Genomic DNA, 14,360 nt, shown 5'->3' with positions numbered 1-14,360 from the left:
TGGCAAAGCTTGCAATCAGCTCAAGTCAGTCGTAAGACTTCCAACTGTTTCCATGGGTTCCAAGCAACAGATGTATAAGAAAATATTGCCGTAAAGGTTGTATGTATGTGTGTTCACTTCATATAAATAGCTGCATTCTTCGTTTTTCTTCGATCCCAACTTCTTGTACAGTACACTCTAAGTGATGAGGCAGAGAATTTTTAAGGACTGCAAGAAAGCAATTAACTTTTTACTCACCTGTAAAAGCCCAAATTACTGTATTTTCCATAAATAACTATACCCAGAAGCTGCCTTTCAGTTTCTAAACATAAAAAACATACACAAAGTTTTCAAATTACAAAAGTAGTTGTTAGCAGAATAAACAAAATCAGGATATAGTAAAATGCAAGTCAAACAGAACTTGAAATGTTGTGTCTAGGGCTTTTATTTTGTTTATTTGTCTCACATTCAGTTTGGTTTGTGCTCAACCAGATATCATCTAAGAATAAGGGAACAAACGCTATTATCTTAAAGTTCACACTGGCTATGCTTATAAAAAACAACACACATCTACTTGCACATCTGTTTCCACAGTACCTTAGTGCTACAATCAACAACACAGTAGAACTATGTTTTATTTTATTTGTCTGTCACCAAATATATATGGCAACTGTCTAGTGAAATTTGTTTTCTACTCTAAGTGAAACGTCAATCTATAAGAAAAATCTGAAGGTGACAACAGGTCAAGCATGCAACAGAATCTAGAAAAATAAACATTCTTTAAATGCCCTTGTCACTTACATGAGGTCTTAGTTGTGTCTGGGCATAGCAGTAGTGTTTGAACAACTGATCTTTTAATTGTTCTCTTGAGGAACTCTGAAAATGTCCATCTGCATTTTGTTCATACAGTATTTTCTGGAGTCAAGTTAAAACTACCTGGAATTAGAATGTCTGACAGCACAATCCTGAAACAGGAAGCATTAATCCCTGAGTAAATATAACTTAAGGCATTCACAAACGTGGTATGTAATGTGCTATTCTTCTACCCTCTTCTCGACTTTGTGTTCTTTGATTTTTTTTCCCATCTTTTTTTACCGAGATGGTTGGTGAACAAGTTATTATACATCTCATCCTCTTCCTGCTGCTCCCTCATGTCTTTGTGCCAGGGTCCCCACACCCCACCGTTGTACTGAGGATTAGAACGCAGGTCTTTAGTTGGGTAGCACACCGGCACAGCAGTCTTGTTGTACTGAGCTAGCCGCATTAGCATCTTCTTTACTATACGCGGGTAGCGCTGAGACAAGTCCACTCTCTCATAGGGGTCAGCTGTAATGTTGAACAGCCAGATGGACTTACCTCGGTCCCAGCGGACACGTTCATTATGCAAGCGAGTGGTTAGCCGCTGATTCAAAAAAGTTTGTGGGGGCACCCAGTCACTGTAACCAGGCACACCTGTTAGCAGCTTCCAGTGGCCAACCCGGAGGGCAGCCTGAATAGCTGTGTTCCATAGGCCGTACCCAGCCTTCCACGATCCATTCTTGGCTTTGATGTAAATTGGGTCAATATTATGGAGAATGTCATGACGAGGTGATGGGCGGCCTTCACTAATAGTTTCCCAGACGTCATACCCATCCAGATTCAGATCTTCATCTAAAGTTCCCTCACCTAGGGTTACCAGTGTAGGGAACCAGTCAGTAATGTGGATCAAAGATCGACATTTTGTTCCTTTGTTCATTAACAAGGGGCTGTGAACAAAGCCCACTGCCCTGATCCCCCCTTCCCAGTATGTGGCCTTACTGCCCCTCAAGGGCCAGTTACTTCCTCCTGCTAAAGGCTGGCCCCCATTGTCAGAAGAGTACACTATAACTGTGTTGTCATAATAACCATAGTGTTTTAGTGCTAATGTGAGGTTATGAATGGCTTCATCCAGGCAGGAAACCATGGCAGCATATTTACGACGGTACGGGTTTGGAATGCCCTTGTATCGCTCGAGGTAGCGAGCAGGAACTTGCAGTGGGGAATGAACCGCCTGGTAAGCCAAGTACAGAAACAAAGGTTGCTTACGAGGGTTGTGATTTGCTAAAATACTGACAGCCTTTTGTGTAAACATCACAGTAGAGTACAAGCCGCGGTCCTGTTCCCAAGCTGCTTCTTCCCCTTCATACAGATCATAGCCACACATACTAGGGCCTTGGCATTTGTAATGACTGTAGTAGTCCCCACTTCCTAGCAGGGAGCCAAAGAACGTGTCAAAGCCACGCTGTGTAGGAAGGCATCCACGTTTGTAAAAGCCCAGGTGCCACTTCCCTACCATGTGGGTGGAGTAGCCTGCGTTCTTTAGCTTCTGGGGCAGAGTGATATTTTCCAGGGGTAGGCAGATGGGCTGAGCAGCTCGGATGACAGAATGCTGAAGGCCTGTGTGGATCTGATACCTAAAGAAAAAAAGAAAAAAGAGATAAACTGTCATATATTAACCACAGTAGCCCTACACACCCCAATAGGGTGACTTTTCACAGAGAGGATCTCTGTACTGAAAATTTTACACCAATATGTTGTTATCCAAAGCAGAAGAGGGCTTATAGGCCTGCAAGGGCAGGGTAATGTAGACGTCCAGTGAAAAGAAGTTGATGGGTAATGGGAGGCAAAAATAACAGACCAAAGACCAAACAGTAAACTATGATTTGTAGCAAAGGGTGCCCTGGCAGCCAACTTGGCAGCAGGTCACACTGTACTTCATCTGATAAATGAAGAACAGATACTATACTGTGCATTGAGGACTTTTGATATGAAGTGCAAATATAAACTCCTAATTTTGGTGTGCAAGGGAATTCATTTTTTTAGATGGGTGATTTATTTGACTTTTAATGCTACTTTGCAAAAACTTGGAACTGCAGGAGTTTTATAGAATCGTTTATGAGTTCTAACTCAAAAAACAGATTTTCCACGCACAGAACTTCCAAGAATGTCCCAGTCATATGCCACCACACAATCAGTTACTCAACAATTGAAAACATCACCACGGAGGAGGCTTGACATAAATTTCCAAAGTGACATAAACACTTTCTTTATACACTTAAAAATAAGTGAAAACACAAAGTGTTATTGTAATATGTCCTATAAATTATTATATCTGAATTCCCTTAGTATGCTACACTCCACCTGAAATGAAAGCAGTTTGCTTCATAATTGCTTGATGTCTCTTGAACAAAACAAATCACTTGCCAGGTACTAAGAAGAGCTCGGTATCAAATCCAAGTACATTTTTTGTCTACAACCTGCCAAATATCCTTAGGACTATGTATTTTAAAAGCATACTGTACTGTACTTTTGCTTTGTTTCTAATAGGGGATGCAGAATAAATGCAAAATTCATAACTGTCCATTCAACATCAGGACAATTAGAAAGCAATAAAGGATATAATGTTATTGCTAAGCGCCCTCCAAAAAACAGAAACAGTAGGACCTTTGGTATTTATGGAGATTTAATTCATTCTAGCAAAGCTAAAATTCTAAAGCTTGCCTATTAATGATGAACCTGGCAGTGTCAGACAATTACACTGGCACGCAAATGCTGCTAGTGCAAGTATTATACTATGTGTGTTGTAATAATAATAATTGCTGCTGCTTCATTCCAGTATAGTCCAGTATAGTTCAATAATGTACGCTCAGCAGACAATGGCTTAAATAGCAATCACTGATTATTGCTATGTAGTTTCAGTAAGTTTGTACTTCTCTTCTCAGGTACATAAATGGCAGAGCTGTTGAATAGGTTCCCAGCTTCAAGTTCTTCAGAGACCCCACATCTCTAAGAATCTGTCCTGGTCAACTAACACCTCCAGCCTGGTCAAGAAGGCCCATCAGTGCCTCTTCCTCTTGAGGACATTGAAGAAGAACTACTGACATACTGGTAAATGTCTACCGCTGTGCGATAGAGAGCATTGAGAGCATGTCACAGTCTGGTATGGTAATTGCTCTGTCGCTGACCACAAAGCACTCCGGCAGGTGGTGAAAACTGCCTAACACATCACAGTGACTCCACTTTCCTGCCATTGAGGATATCTACAAGAAGAGATGTCTATGCCGAGCACGCATCATTCTCAGGGACTCCTTTCATCCTGCCAATAAAGTCTTCCAGCTCCTCCCCTCTAGAAGGCGCTACAGGACCCCACAGATTAAAACCAGCAGGATTAGGAACAGCTTCTTCCCAACTGCTGTCCCCCTACTGAACTCAGTCCCCCACTGAACCTTTCCATTCACACTCAACTTAACCCTTCTACACTGCTCCTCCCCCCTATCCCTCCCAATGACCACAATCATGACTGTCATTTATTCTAATCATATCTGTTATAGTGTGTACACTGTTCACTATTATAGTCTGTTCAGATCGCTAGGCTTCCACTACTGTAGATGTCTTGATGCATGCTCAATCATCCAGGTAAGTAAATCTCCAAAAGTTGATTCTGTTCATTTGGTCATAGCGTCACAATTAACCTTAACAAGCAACATGCAATTAACCATAACATGTCTTTAATATGTGAGGAACTGGAAGTGGATTTGAACCCAAGAGGTGACAGTACAAACCACTGCACTACTCTACCAGTCCAAGTGAATATTTGTAGCAAATTGATTGGGATGAAGGGATTTCTGGGCTATGGTTGGACGAAAAAATAAATGATACTTGCCTGCAAGCATAAAATACCAGACCTTTTGGTATAAAAATGTACTTCTGGCTGGCTATAGCACAACTGGAACACAAACTATTACATGACCTACATGCAAAACTGGTGTGGTTCTAAATTAAATGTTAAATCAGATGTAAAATTAATAACTGACTTTGTATCTAACACCATTTATCTTGCTACACAGCATTCTGTGTATTATGCAGAACTGCTTTTCAAATTTGACTGATCTTTTCATTTTATCATTAAACAAAAAGTTGTGCATATTGCATTGCATATGGGTGTAACCTTTCAGCCATTTGATCATAAGCACAGAGCTTTCTAGGCTGAGCACATGTGTGATGAATTGATGGGATTATAGCTGTTATACAGTTTCATGGAGCCAACAGCTGAAGTAAATACTCTTCAGATGCTAAGGATTTTGCTTATGTGGAGAATATTTGTATGATTATTTCTCACCATCTCTGCTAACTAGTTTCTGGGAAATCCTAACCCACTTCATCACCAGTGTTTCAGTGCCAGCTGCAGCTGGCAGAATTATGCTTTTGGCCTTACACTGTGCTTTGCTAATTCAAAATGTGTTTTTGGCCCTTTTCCAAAACTACTGGGAATTGCAAATGCAATCTTTATAACATAGAAAATATTTATGACTCATATTCAAAGCTGGTTCCCATGACTTTTGAAATGTCAAACTTTACAGGATAATAGTAAGGCCCATATCTGAATCTGATGCTTCTAGGCATTCCAAGTCTTTGAGGTGGATTTAAAATGAGACCATACCAGACCTTATCGGAGTAATATGGCAAGACTTTCTTGTCAATTGGTGGTCTAGGCAGGTGAAGCACTGTAACCCAGCTACATTCAGTGTTTGAATTTCTTAGCTGACTGCATAAGGTATGATTTATGCAACCACTGCCTTAAACAGTCCTTGTAATTTTTGTTATCTGTGACTTTTCAGATTTACTGCTTAGATGCCAAAATACAGTTACGAGATATATATATATATATACATATATATATATATATATGTATATATGTATATATATATATATATATATATATATATATATATATATATATATATATATATATATATATATATATAAATTTTATTTCACATCTGCTTTTCTTTAAAGTTGTCAAGACAAGTGAGCTTCCAAGATTCCAAGATTTAGGAATGTACTGTCATGTAATATTACCTCAAGTTATTCATATCCAGTTATTTATAAATTGGTACCTGAGTTCCATTACCTACCTCTACATAATCTTTGCGTAAGAAAAGTAAACATCTGTTATGCTACCATTATCTAATTTTTATTACACTGGAAACTTCTTAAAGTACATTTAAAAAGAACAAACAAAATAAAATGAATATAAAACAATACTATACTCTAAAAAGTAAACACTGAACAGAGAGAGAGGTGCATAGGCAGAGGTTTGCAACCTGGACTTTTTGCCAGACACTGTGATGTGAAAGTGATGGGAGTGAGGGGAAATAATAAAGGAAACGTGTTTGTGGGTTAGATGACATCACCAATGAGAAGTCAATTAAGCCTGGAATGGGACAGTCAGAAAAAGACAAAAGAAGCTTGTTTACGCCATCTACTGAAAAAAATACATGTATTACATAATTAACTCACTGAAAAGCAAGAACCTATAAACCTTGCTCTCAAAAGTCTTGTAATACTTTCCACAAGCTAAAAATAATCATATTAGCATTGTTAAAAACTAACTGAGAACTTGGATCTAATACTCTAAATTATCTTCAATCTCTTTGAATTCTATTTAAATAAAGATTATTCTTCTCCTTCTGCCTTTTGCATCAGTCCCGATAGAACAAAAGAGAAAACTGGGTGATACAGCTTAGAAGGTGAAAAGAAAGAACAAGAATGTTCAGCAATAATGTCAAATGTATTTAGACATATACATGTGCGTTAAGACTTGACCCTAAAGAGCCCCAAAGCAGCTCCTGCAGGTTTGATGGTGTTCACATACCAAAAGGTTACAGCCGTGTAATTGGCATGTCATGCTAAGTGCAGCCTGGGCTCGCTCCACAAATCAGTAAAACCAGCTTGAGGTCTTGATGGAAAATGCTACACAGTGGAGGTAAAGACTTTCAAAGTATGTCTGTGTTGTTTCTTTTTGACATACATGAGGGTGAATATGATGTGACTTTATAGGTTTTGGAGCACCTGAAGGACATTTCTAGGTCTTTAGTGTTTATGAGGACTTAAATAATGACTGCAGCAACTACTGCTCTCTTGAGACCAGCAGGGCATAAGCCGAGGATCTAAAGCTTTGGGGGCTGGTTCTTTTATCTAGCCTGGACTCAAGCCTCACATAGCCAGAAAAATATTTCCAGCAAAGAGTGGCTCACTTCCAATTCTTATCATGTACAGACAGCTGTTATATTTGCCCAGGAAAATGCAAGTTGTGCTTTCAAACACAGCTATAATCATGCTATCTCTCTGGTTTATTTACACAACCACTAAGCCAAAACGCCAGCAAATCATACACGTCATTAAACTTGAATCACAGAGCCCTGACAATCGCTAAGGTCCCACATGGCAAGTGAATTGGCGACTCCTTCAACCACTGAGGTTGAGGAGGTTCCCGGACAGACTAGCTGCCCAAACTGGGAGCTTTTCCTAGTGTTTCTGCACAACTTTCTCATCACACATGGCTCAAATAAGAAGCCTCAGCCTAATGATCTACATTTAATCAAAGTCAGCCTCGAGTAGTTCATCTTACTTTGCTCTTCCTTATAGCAGCCTCTTTGTTAATTTCCTCACTATCTCTGCAGTTCTATTGCTCCCTTGGCTTGGATCTTATGTTGTGTATCTTAGATCACTCTTGGAACTAACATTGCTGAGTCGTTCCATGCACTTGTACCATGCACTATCATAGATAACAGTCACATACTGAAAGTGTTAACTTGTGGCACTGACGATGTTTTAATATTGCCCATACGCTGTATTTTTGCTCCAGACCAGCCGATCCCCAGTTATCATTTAACTTCCTTTGTTTGATTAACTTGAGCAAAGCTGTGATGGCTGGCAGTCCCTTGGGCAGTTTTGTTGGATTAAAAACATTCTGTTTTTAATGTTTTTAATCCAGCAATACTGCCCAAGGGACGGCACACTTTCTGTAGAAATGTGAACATTAAATCAATAAATGCACCCATCTTTCCCTAGAAACAACTCCGTTATCCTGCCCTTTTTACAAGTTTGCCTGGGTAGGTTATCTTGTCCAATTAGGACAACATCTCCTATATTCACCAGAGTAGGCGTAGGAGTTTCATACTTGTGACTAGATTTTACATCCATCAAGACGTTTTTCCACCAGCAGTTCCACCTCCATCTTGGACCCATGTCCTCCTGGCTTTTGCTGGTCACCTGAGATGGTAGAAGAGAAATTAGTCTCCCACCAACCAGGAAATGAGAGGGTGTAAGTAACTGGAGCTCTGACGCTTCACTATATACAAAGAACAGAGGTCTGGGAATCAAAACTGCCTTTCCTCCTATCAGCAAACTATTTAACTCCTCAAAGTTTAGTGAAGCCCTCCGTAGGACCCTCTTTAGACTTGTTTTATAGATCCCAAAAGTCTTTCCCACAAGCAGCCCCACAAAGCAGCATGCATTACAATAAATTTCTAGGTGATCCTGTTATCACTGAAAAATCTTGTAATCTCTGATTCTTTAATTGACTTCCAAAAACTTAAATCTTAAAACTTGGTCTGCTCAAGCAAACATTTTGGCATTGTCTGATTAAAGAAACCCACAAAACAATCATCTTGCAATAAATCTCTTTTAAACTAAAATACATTTTTAATTTGTCTGATCTGATACAACAGCTAATGTAAAATCTGTCCCTGTAAATTAAAAGGGACTGTGTAGCTTTGTCGCTCGGTAATGGAGATGTGACTTGCTATGCTAGTTTCACCTTCATTCACCTGCAAATCTAACAAAATGACACTAACCATCTGCCCCTTAACAACCAGTACATCTCCCTCACTTGCAAAAGAGTATCTCTGACCCCATCACACAATACACTACTGAATAAGAAGCTGAGAGTATCTATTACTGGTAGGCAGTACCACTAGCTGAAACTAAAATCAGGATACTGCAGCCTGTCTCTCACTGTCTGTGTTTATCTAATAATGGCTTCAAATCTTTGATTGTTGAGTCTCTCTTGACATCTTGCTCGTATTTCAGGTTTAAGATTTCTTTTGCTGAAATTATGTTCTTGGGTAACTTTCCTCTAATAAACATCTGCCACGGTGAGCTACTCTGGAGTTAGTGCTCCCTTTATTGTTTGACTACAGTGGGAATTGGCCATGAGCCTTTTAACCCATAGTTATTCTCAGACTGTTTTTAACCTTCTGTACTTCTCTAGGTCTAGCTGTGGTTCAGCTCATTCAGTGCTGGTAAGCTATACTGTAGCCTACAAGGTAGATCTTAGCTCAGAATTCACCTCATCTTGAACACATCAATCCTTTTTAACTTCATCAGTGAAACATGTTCATTCCACCACAGCTTACTTTGAAAGGTTCTGAACACTGTCATGTGGTGTTTAGCTCAGCAGGATTGCTTTTGCTAGCACAGTGTCACCACAGCTCTGGATTTGTGAAACTTTGTAATCGAGTCACTATGTTGAGGCAGCAGCACTGTCACTGGAATCCAATGTTGGAGAGTAGCGGAATACATGTACCGGCATTACGTATTTAAAATACAAAATATGAGTAACTGTATTCTGTTACAGTTACCGTTTAAATAGGCGGTAATCAGAATACTTTATATTGTATTGTAAAGCTCCTAAAACATCAGAATGATGCATCAAACACCACTCTTAATTTATCTCATAATGTGGCATGTAGTATTTCACAGTCTCAGGCTGTTTGCCAGTTGTCTCAGTGACACTTGATGCTGAAAGTGGTCCAAGCAATGTACATCCTAAACTGCTTTCAGCAGCTATTAGTGATTTTGTTATTTTCTCAACCTTGCATCACACTACTTGCCATTAATAATTCACTCCTATTGACAATAAGAGTTCAGTGCCTTTTATTGTGAAACCAACAAGCTGCTCTGTCCTTTTCAACTCTTTGTTGTGTATGCACCACATTTTCCAGTGACACTCCCACATGAGTGGGCATTAGCTCTTTCACTATGCTCTCATGAACTACGCGTTTTTGGCTGACTCCATCTAGCATGCAATGACACCAAAGCATTTGTTCTGCCACTATCAGTATTCAAATGTACTTCTTTTTGATCGCAAACTGATTGATGATGTCAGGAGGTGAAACACTCAACTCTGCAGAATTTCACTATGTGTTAAGGCAGACATAACACTTTGCCAGTTTTCTTGGTTCCTCTTTGTGAGCAGTCACAGAAAATTCTGGATAATATTCTCTTTCATGTTTGTACTTGCACAACATATCCAGTGTGATAAACTCCATTTGTTGTGTGTAGCTCTATGTATGCCCTTAGGGTGACTTTTTCACTGGGGTACTGAATTTTGTTTATTGGTTCTGAAGAGGTTCTGTTGGCGCTCTTGTTAATGTTCCAGTCAGATAGGATCTCAGGTAAGATAGCTTCTCCCATTTACACAGTACATCACTGTTATGAATAACTGTTTTATACTGAGACCAGAATTCATGCCGCTAACTTGTTTTTCTATCAGCAACATAACTGATTGTTTGTCTGATGACTTGAGTGAACTTGAACTTGCATCACTACCCTGTACACTCGTAGATTTGCACGCCTTCTGAATTAATCTACTGGTGCAAGCTTGCCATGCAAGACTATGGTCGTGGTATCCCTGAATACTTGCAATCTCTACCTCCAGATCATCCATTGGCATTATATCATCAGTGCCATGATCTAAATCCATTAAACTTTCCTCCTTGGCTGACAAGACGGATAGCATTTTACAGAGATGTGGATTGTTCCCTGCTTTCTTCAAATCTATTCAATGTACTCTGCCATCTCTGTTGCTAGTGTAAGCTAGTGTTAGCTTCTTGTGTCATGCAGAAGTCAGGTTTCTAAACAGCTCTTGACAACTGTTAGAATTCAAAAGGCAAGAAGCAATCAGCTAAGTAAAGAGAAACGACTGTCCATCATTACTTTAAGAACTGAAGGTCAGTCAGTGAGGAAAATTGCTAAAACTTTGAATGTGTCCCCAAGTGCAGTCACAAAAACCATCAAAAAAGGGAAAGGAAGACCAAGATGTCTGTTGATCTTGTTAACTGCACCGCAGATTAGAGCCCAGATAAATGCCACACAGAGTTCCAGTAGCAAACACATCTCTACATGTTCAGAGGAGACTGTGTGAATCAGGCCTTTATGGTCAAACAGCTGCTGAGAAACCACGACTAAGGAAAAGCAACAAGAAGAGATTTGTTTGAGCCAAAAAACACAATGGACATTAGACCAATGGAAATCTGTGCTTTGGTCTGATGAGTCCAAATTTTAGAAGTTTGGTTCCACCTGCCATATCTTTGTGCGACGCAGAAAAGGTGAACGAATGGTCACTACATGCATGGTTTCCACTGTGAAGCATGGAGCAGGAGGTGTGGTGGTGTGGCGGTTCTTTGCTGGACCATCATTCATTTTTCAGCAGGACAATGACCCCAAACACACCTCCAGGCTGTATAAGGTCTATTTGGCCAAGAAGGAGAGTGATGGAGAGTCAGTCCTTTAGTGACTTAAATTTGTCCTGACAAGTCTCTCCAAGTATGCCAGTGAGACTTGAGACAATTTTGTTTTCTGAGCTTTTGGGAATATCCAGTTTACACAGACATGTAATGTTTTAGTCTCAACACAGGAAGGGATGCTTTTCTTTCACCCATATTCAACCTCACCATGCTTATCTGTGACCACCTGCTCATTATCAGAAGCATGGAACCACAACTGAATCTACACCTAGATGGATCCTAAGGTCGCGGCTCCACTCAGTGATCAGAGCAGTGGGCAGCAGCCAGGGGTGCTACAGTTTTCTCATTATTGTCTTGGACACCCATCAATGTGATGCAAAACATTGTATAAACTCCAAAGTTATAAATGCACCCCACAGTCAATTCCCATGACCTGTTAGCTCTTTCGGTTTGGGGTTTTGGTTTGGGCCCAACGGGGCCTTCAAAGACAGCAATAGTTAGATCTGCAAATCAATGTTTAGGTGGAAAGTCTGAAAAAGTGTTATAGTTAAGTAGTAATGAAATTGTTACAATTCAAAGAAAGCATCAAACTATTTAATTGTTTGCCATATCCTTTTAATCTTCAAAGCTCTTCAAAGATTGATTAATTTCCTGATGATGCCTCGTGTCTTCTTTGTAAATTTAAAAATGTTTGGAAATAAAAGATTTATGCCATCATATTCTTTACTCTTACTGTAATCTTGTACTTGGAAGCGACTTACTTCACTTTAAAGTTAAGAAAAATGTAGAATGGGAAAATGCTGTTCCCAGAAGGGGCTGGTCAGGTGGCCTAATTCCTCCTGAATGATTTGTCTCTAGACTACAGTACTTGAGTAATCTTGCCATAGACATGGATTGGATAAGAGCATGTATATGAACAGTGCATGAATGTAACTTCAGTAATTGTTTTGGGGTACAACTTTAATGTACATTAAGGTACTTTAATTTTTTTTAATATAATGTACTCTAGGTGTTTCTCTTATGCTGATATATACTTCTAATCTACTATAATAATTGACTTTGTACCCCACACAATTTTTAAGCTTTAGTCAGTTATTATTTTTCAGATTTTAAGATACGAATATGACACTGTAATATTATAAAATAAAGCTACACTGCAGATAAGTAGTTATATTGATCCCCAGCTGCAGCAACAATGTAATAAAAACAATAAAGATTATAAGAATAAATATAGTATAATGTGTATATGTATTTATCACCGCTTTGCAAAACTCACTCAAAACAAAGCACTTTTTCAGTGCACTTTTCGCGTGGCAGATCTGTATGAGGGCACAGACAGCACATGAGCCTGGAGATCGTTTCCTATAGTGTATTTATTTCTGACCAAACACGTCCTTGATCTTCCCAGACGCCTATAGTTTCTCCTCTGAACTCCACGACGAATGGTTACTACAACCGGGACAGAGCAGAGAACGGTCTCTATAATGCACTCTACCTTCCCGTCATGAGCTGGCTCCTGGACGGGCTGCAGAGCGGTTGGACGTAGTAATTCTCCAGTTTGACTCCCTCTGCTGCCAACCGGTCCAAGGTCGGGGTTTTGATCTCGGAGCCGTGGTACCCGACATCCCGGAAGCCCTGATCATCCACCAGGATAAAAATGATATGTGGCTGAGAGCTCGATTTCCCAAACTCATTCCCTTGGTTGTGCAGCTCAGCGTTCCAGTTTTCCCACGACATCTGAACGCTCCAGGTCTGCGAAATAATACAACCGAAGAATAAACTCAACGGTACCCACAAGATAAACATGTTTCAGGCAGATTTAGACCCAAGTCGGCGTTAACTGTTGGCCCATAACGCTGTGTGTTCGGGCGGCGGCGTTTTGCACATGTTCAGGGGGAACGGCAACACTTGGAAATCGGGTTCAGTCTTTCTCTCCACGCCAACAATCCTCTGAGAGCTCCAGGATTTGAGGAAAGGTCCCAGAAAACAAACACATCTGGCGTAGCTGCTTTTTTCCTTTTACCGCGGGCGAAAACGTTCATACCGTGATAGACACACAAGCCCATGCTGAGGTTTGTCGCAGCACAGCTTCAGTCATTCTTCCGGCTGCGTAGTTTTTGTCAGAAGACGCGCTGGACTTCCAGAGCTAACTCGCAGCGTGTAACAGCTGCTCCACTGCAGATGTTCTCCATCCTGTGACCGAGCAGCCGCGTTTCCAAGCTGTCAGCGCTCTGAGGACTGAGTCCACACGCTGAGGAGGCAGGTCCTTCTCTCTTTCCAGCTCCCAGAGCAACGTTTTACCAAGAAACGTTCAGGAGCGGCCCTTAGCCCCCTCCCCCCCAATATGTTCGCCACAACTACAAAAATTATGTTCGTAGTACTCATCTTTAAAGATTAACTAAAACTCGAAAATTAACCCCCCCAAAGAATAATTAATAATTATATCTTAAGTTAATGCTCAACCCTGTTAAATCACATGTAAGTGAGACTAGCAAGATGAGGGCACGAAGACGACAGAAAACCTGGATGAATACCAGTATTTTCAGCTGTATAACTACAGCTAATGAGGATTTGGTAAGTTGAAGGACTTTTGTAAAATATAGGTAAACTAACAAAATAAGTAAAAGTTTTGAAGTGCCTTGTTTCAACTACAGAAACAACAACATACGATCAAAATGTTCTGAGACTGTCTGGTTGCAATATGTTTATGCATATGCAACATCTACTGTTGGGATTCTGGGATAAATATAAAAGGACTGATTCTTATATAACCCATTTCTATTTACTCTTCTTGAGCACTCAAAGTGCTTGATACAACTCGTCTCATTCACACCTATTCATACAAGCACTTTTTTGATGGTTTTCTATTTAAGTGCTTCCAGTCTAACATTCTCACATTCAAACTCTGATGGATGTATTGAAGTTGCCAGCATTCTTGCAAAAACCATTTTAGATGGTGAATGTGTTACACTGACAGTTACATCTGGCTTCATCAAATCGCTGATAGCTTTCTGAAATTAATACATGATTTTTACATTTACATTTCTTATA

At 40.0% G+C, this 14,360-nt stretch overlaps 1 protein-coding gene across 2 annotated transcripts; it reads right to left on the bottom strand.

Moving 5' to 3' along the window:
- Window positions 1-436: 436 nt before the first annotated feature.
- arsj (arylsulfatase family, member J) lies at window positions 437-13,523 on the bottom strand. Of its 2 annotated transcripts, none has more exons than XM_063466006.1 (2): window positions 12,805-13,523; window positions 437-2,411 (listed from the first exon to the last, which is right to left on the bottom strand). In XM_063466006.1, exons 1-2 carry the CDS (start codon window positions 13,113-13,115, stop codon window positions 1,022-1,024), a joined length of 1,701 nt encoding a protein of 566 aa, XP_063322076.1. In that variant the 5' UTR covers window positions 13,116-13,523; the 3' UTR covers window positions 437-1,021. The 2 variants fall into 2 exon arrangements, with proteins under 2 accessions (XP_063322076.1, XP_063322083.1); XM_063466013.1 differs by lacking the exon at window positions 12,805-13,523 and adding an exon at window positions 12,586-12,668.
- Between the last annotated feature and the right edge of the window lie 837 nt (window positions 13,524-14,360).

The sequence above is a fragment of the Pelmatolapia mariae genome, linkage group LG3_W (genome assembly GCF_036321145.2).
Source record: "Pelmatolapia mariae isolate MD_Pm_ZW linkage group LG3_W, Pm_UMD_F_2, whole genome shotgun sequence".
NCBI classification, from domain to species: Eukaryota; Metazoa; Chordata; class Actinopteri; order Cichliformes; family Cichlidae; genus Pelmatolapia; species Pelmatolapia mariae.
Note: the sequence above shows the minus strand (reverse complement) of the source record. Positions and strands in the feature narration are given on the sequence as shown.

What these genes read in the sequence shown, in the direction of transcription:
- arsj (XM_063466006.1), bottom strand. Translation starts at nt 13,115, where the DNA reads ATGTTTATCTTGTGGGTACCGTTGAGTTTATTCTTCGGTTGTATTATT. An exon ending in AGCCAGCTCATGACGGGAAG is followed by an intron (nt 2,412 to 12,804) that starts GTAGAGTGCATT and finishes TTTTTTCTTTAG; the next exon opens with GTATCAGATCCACACAGGCC.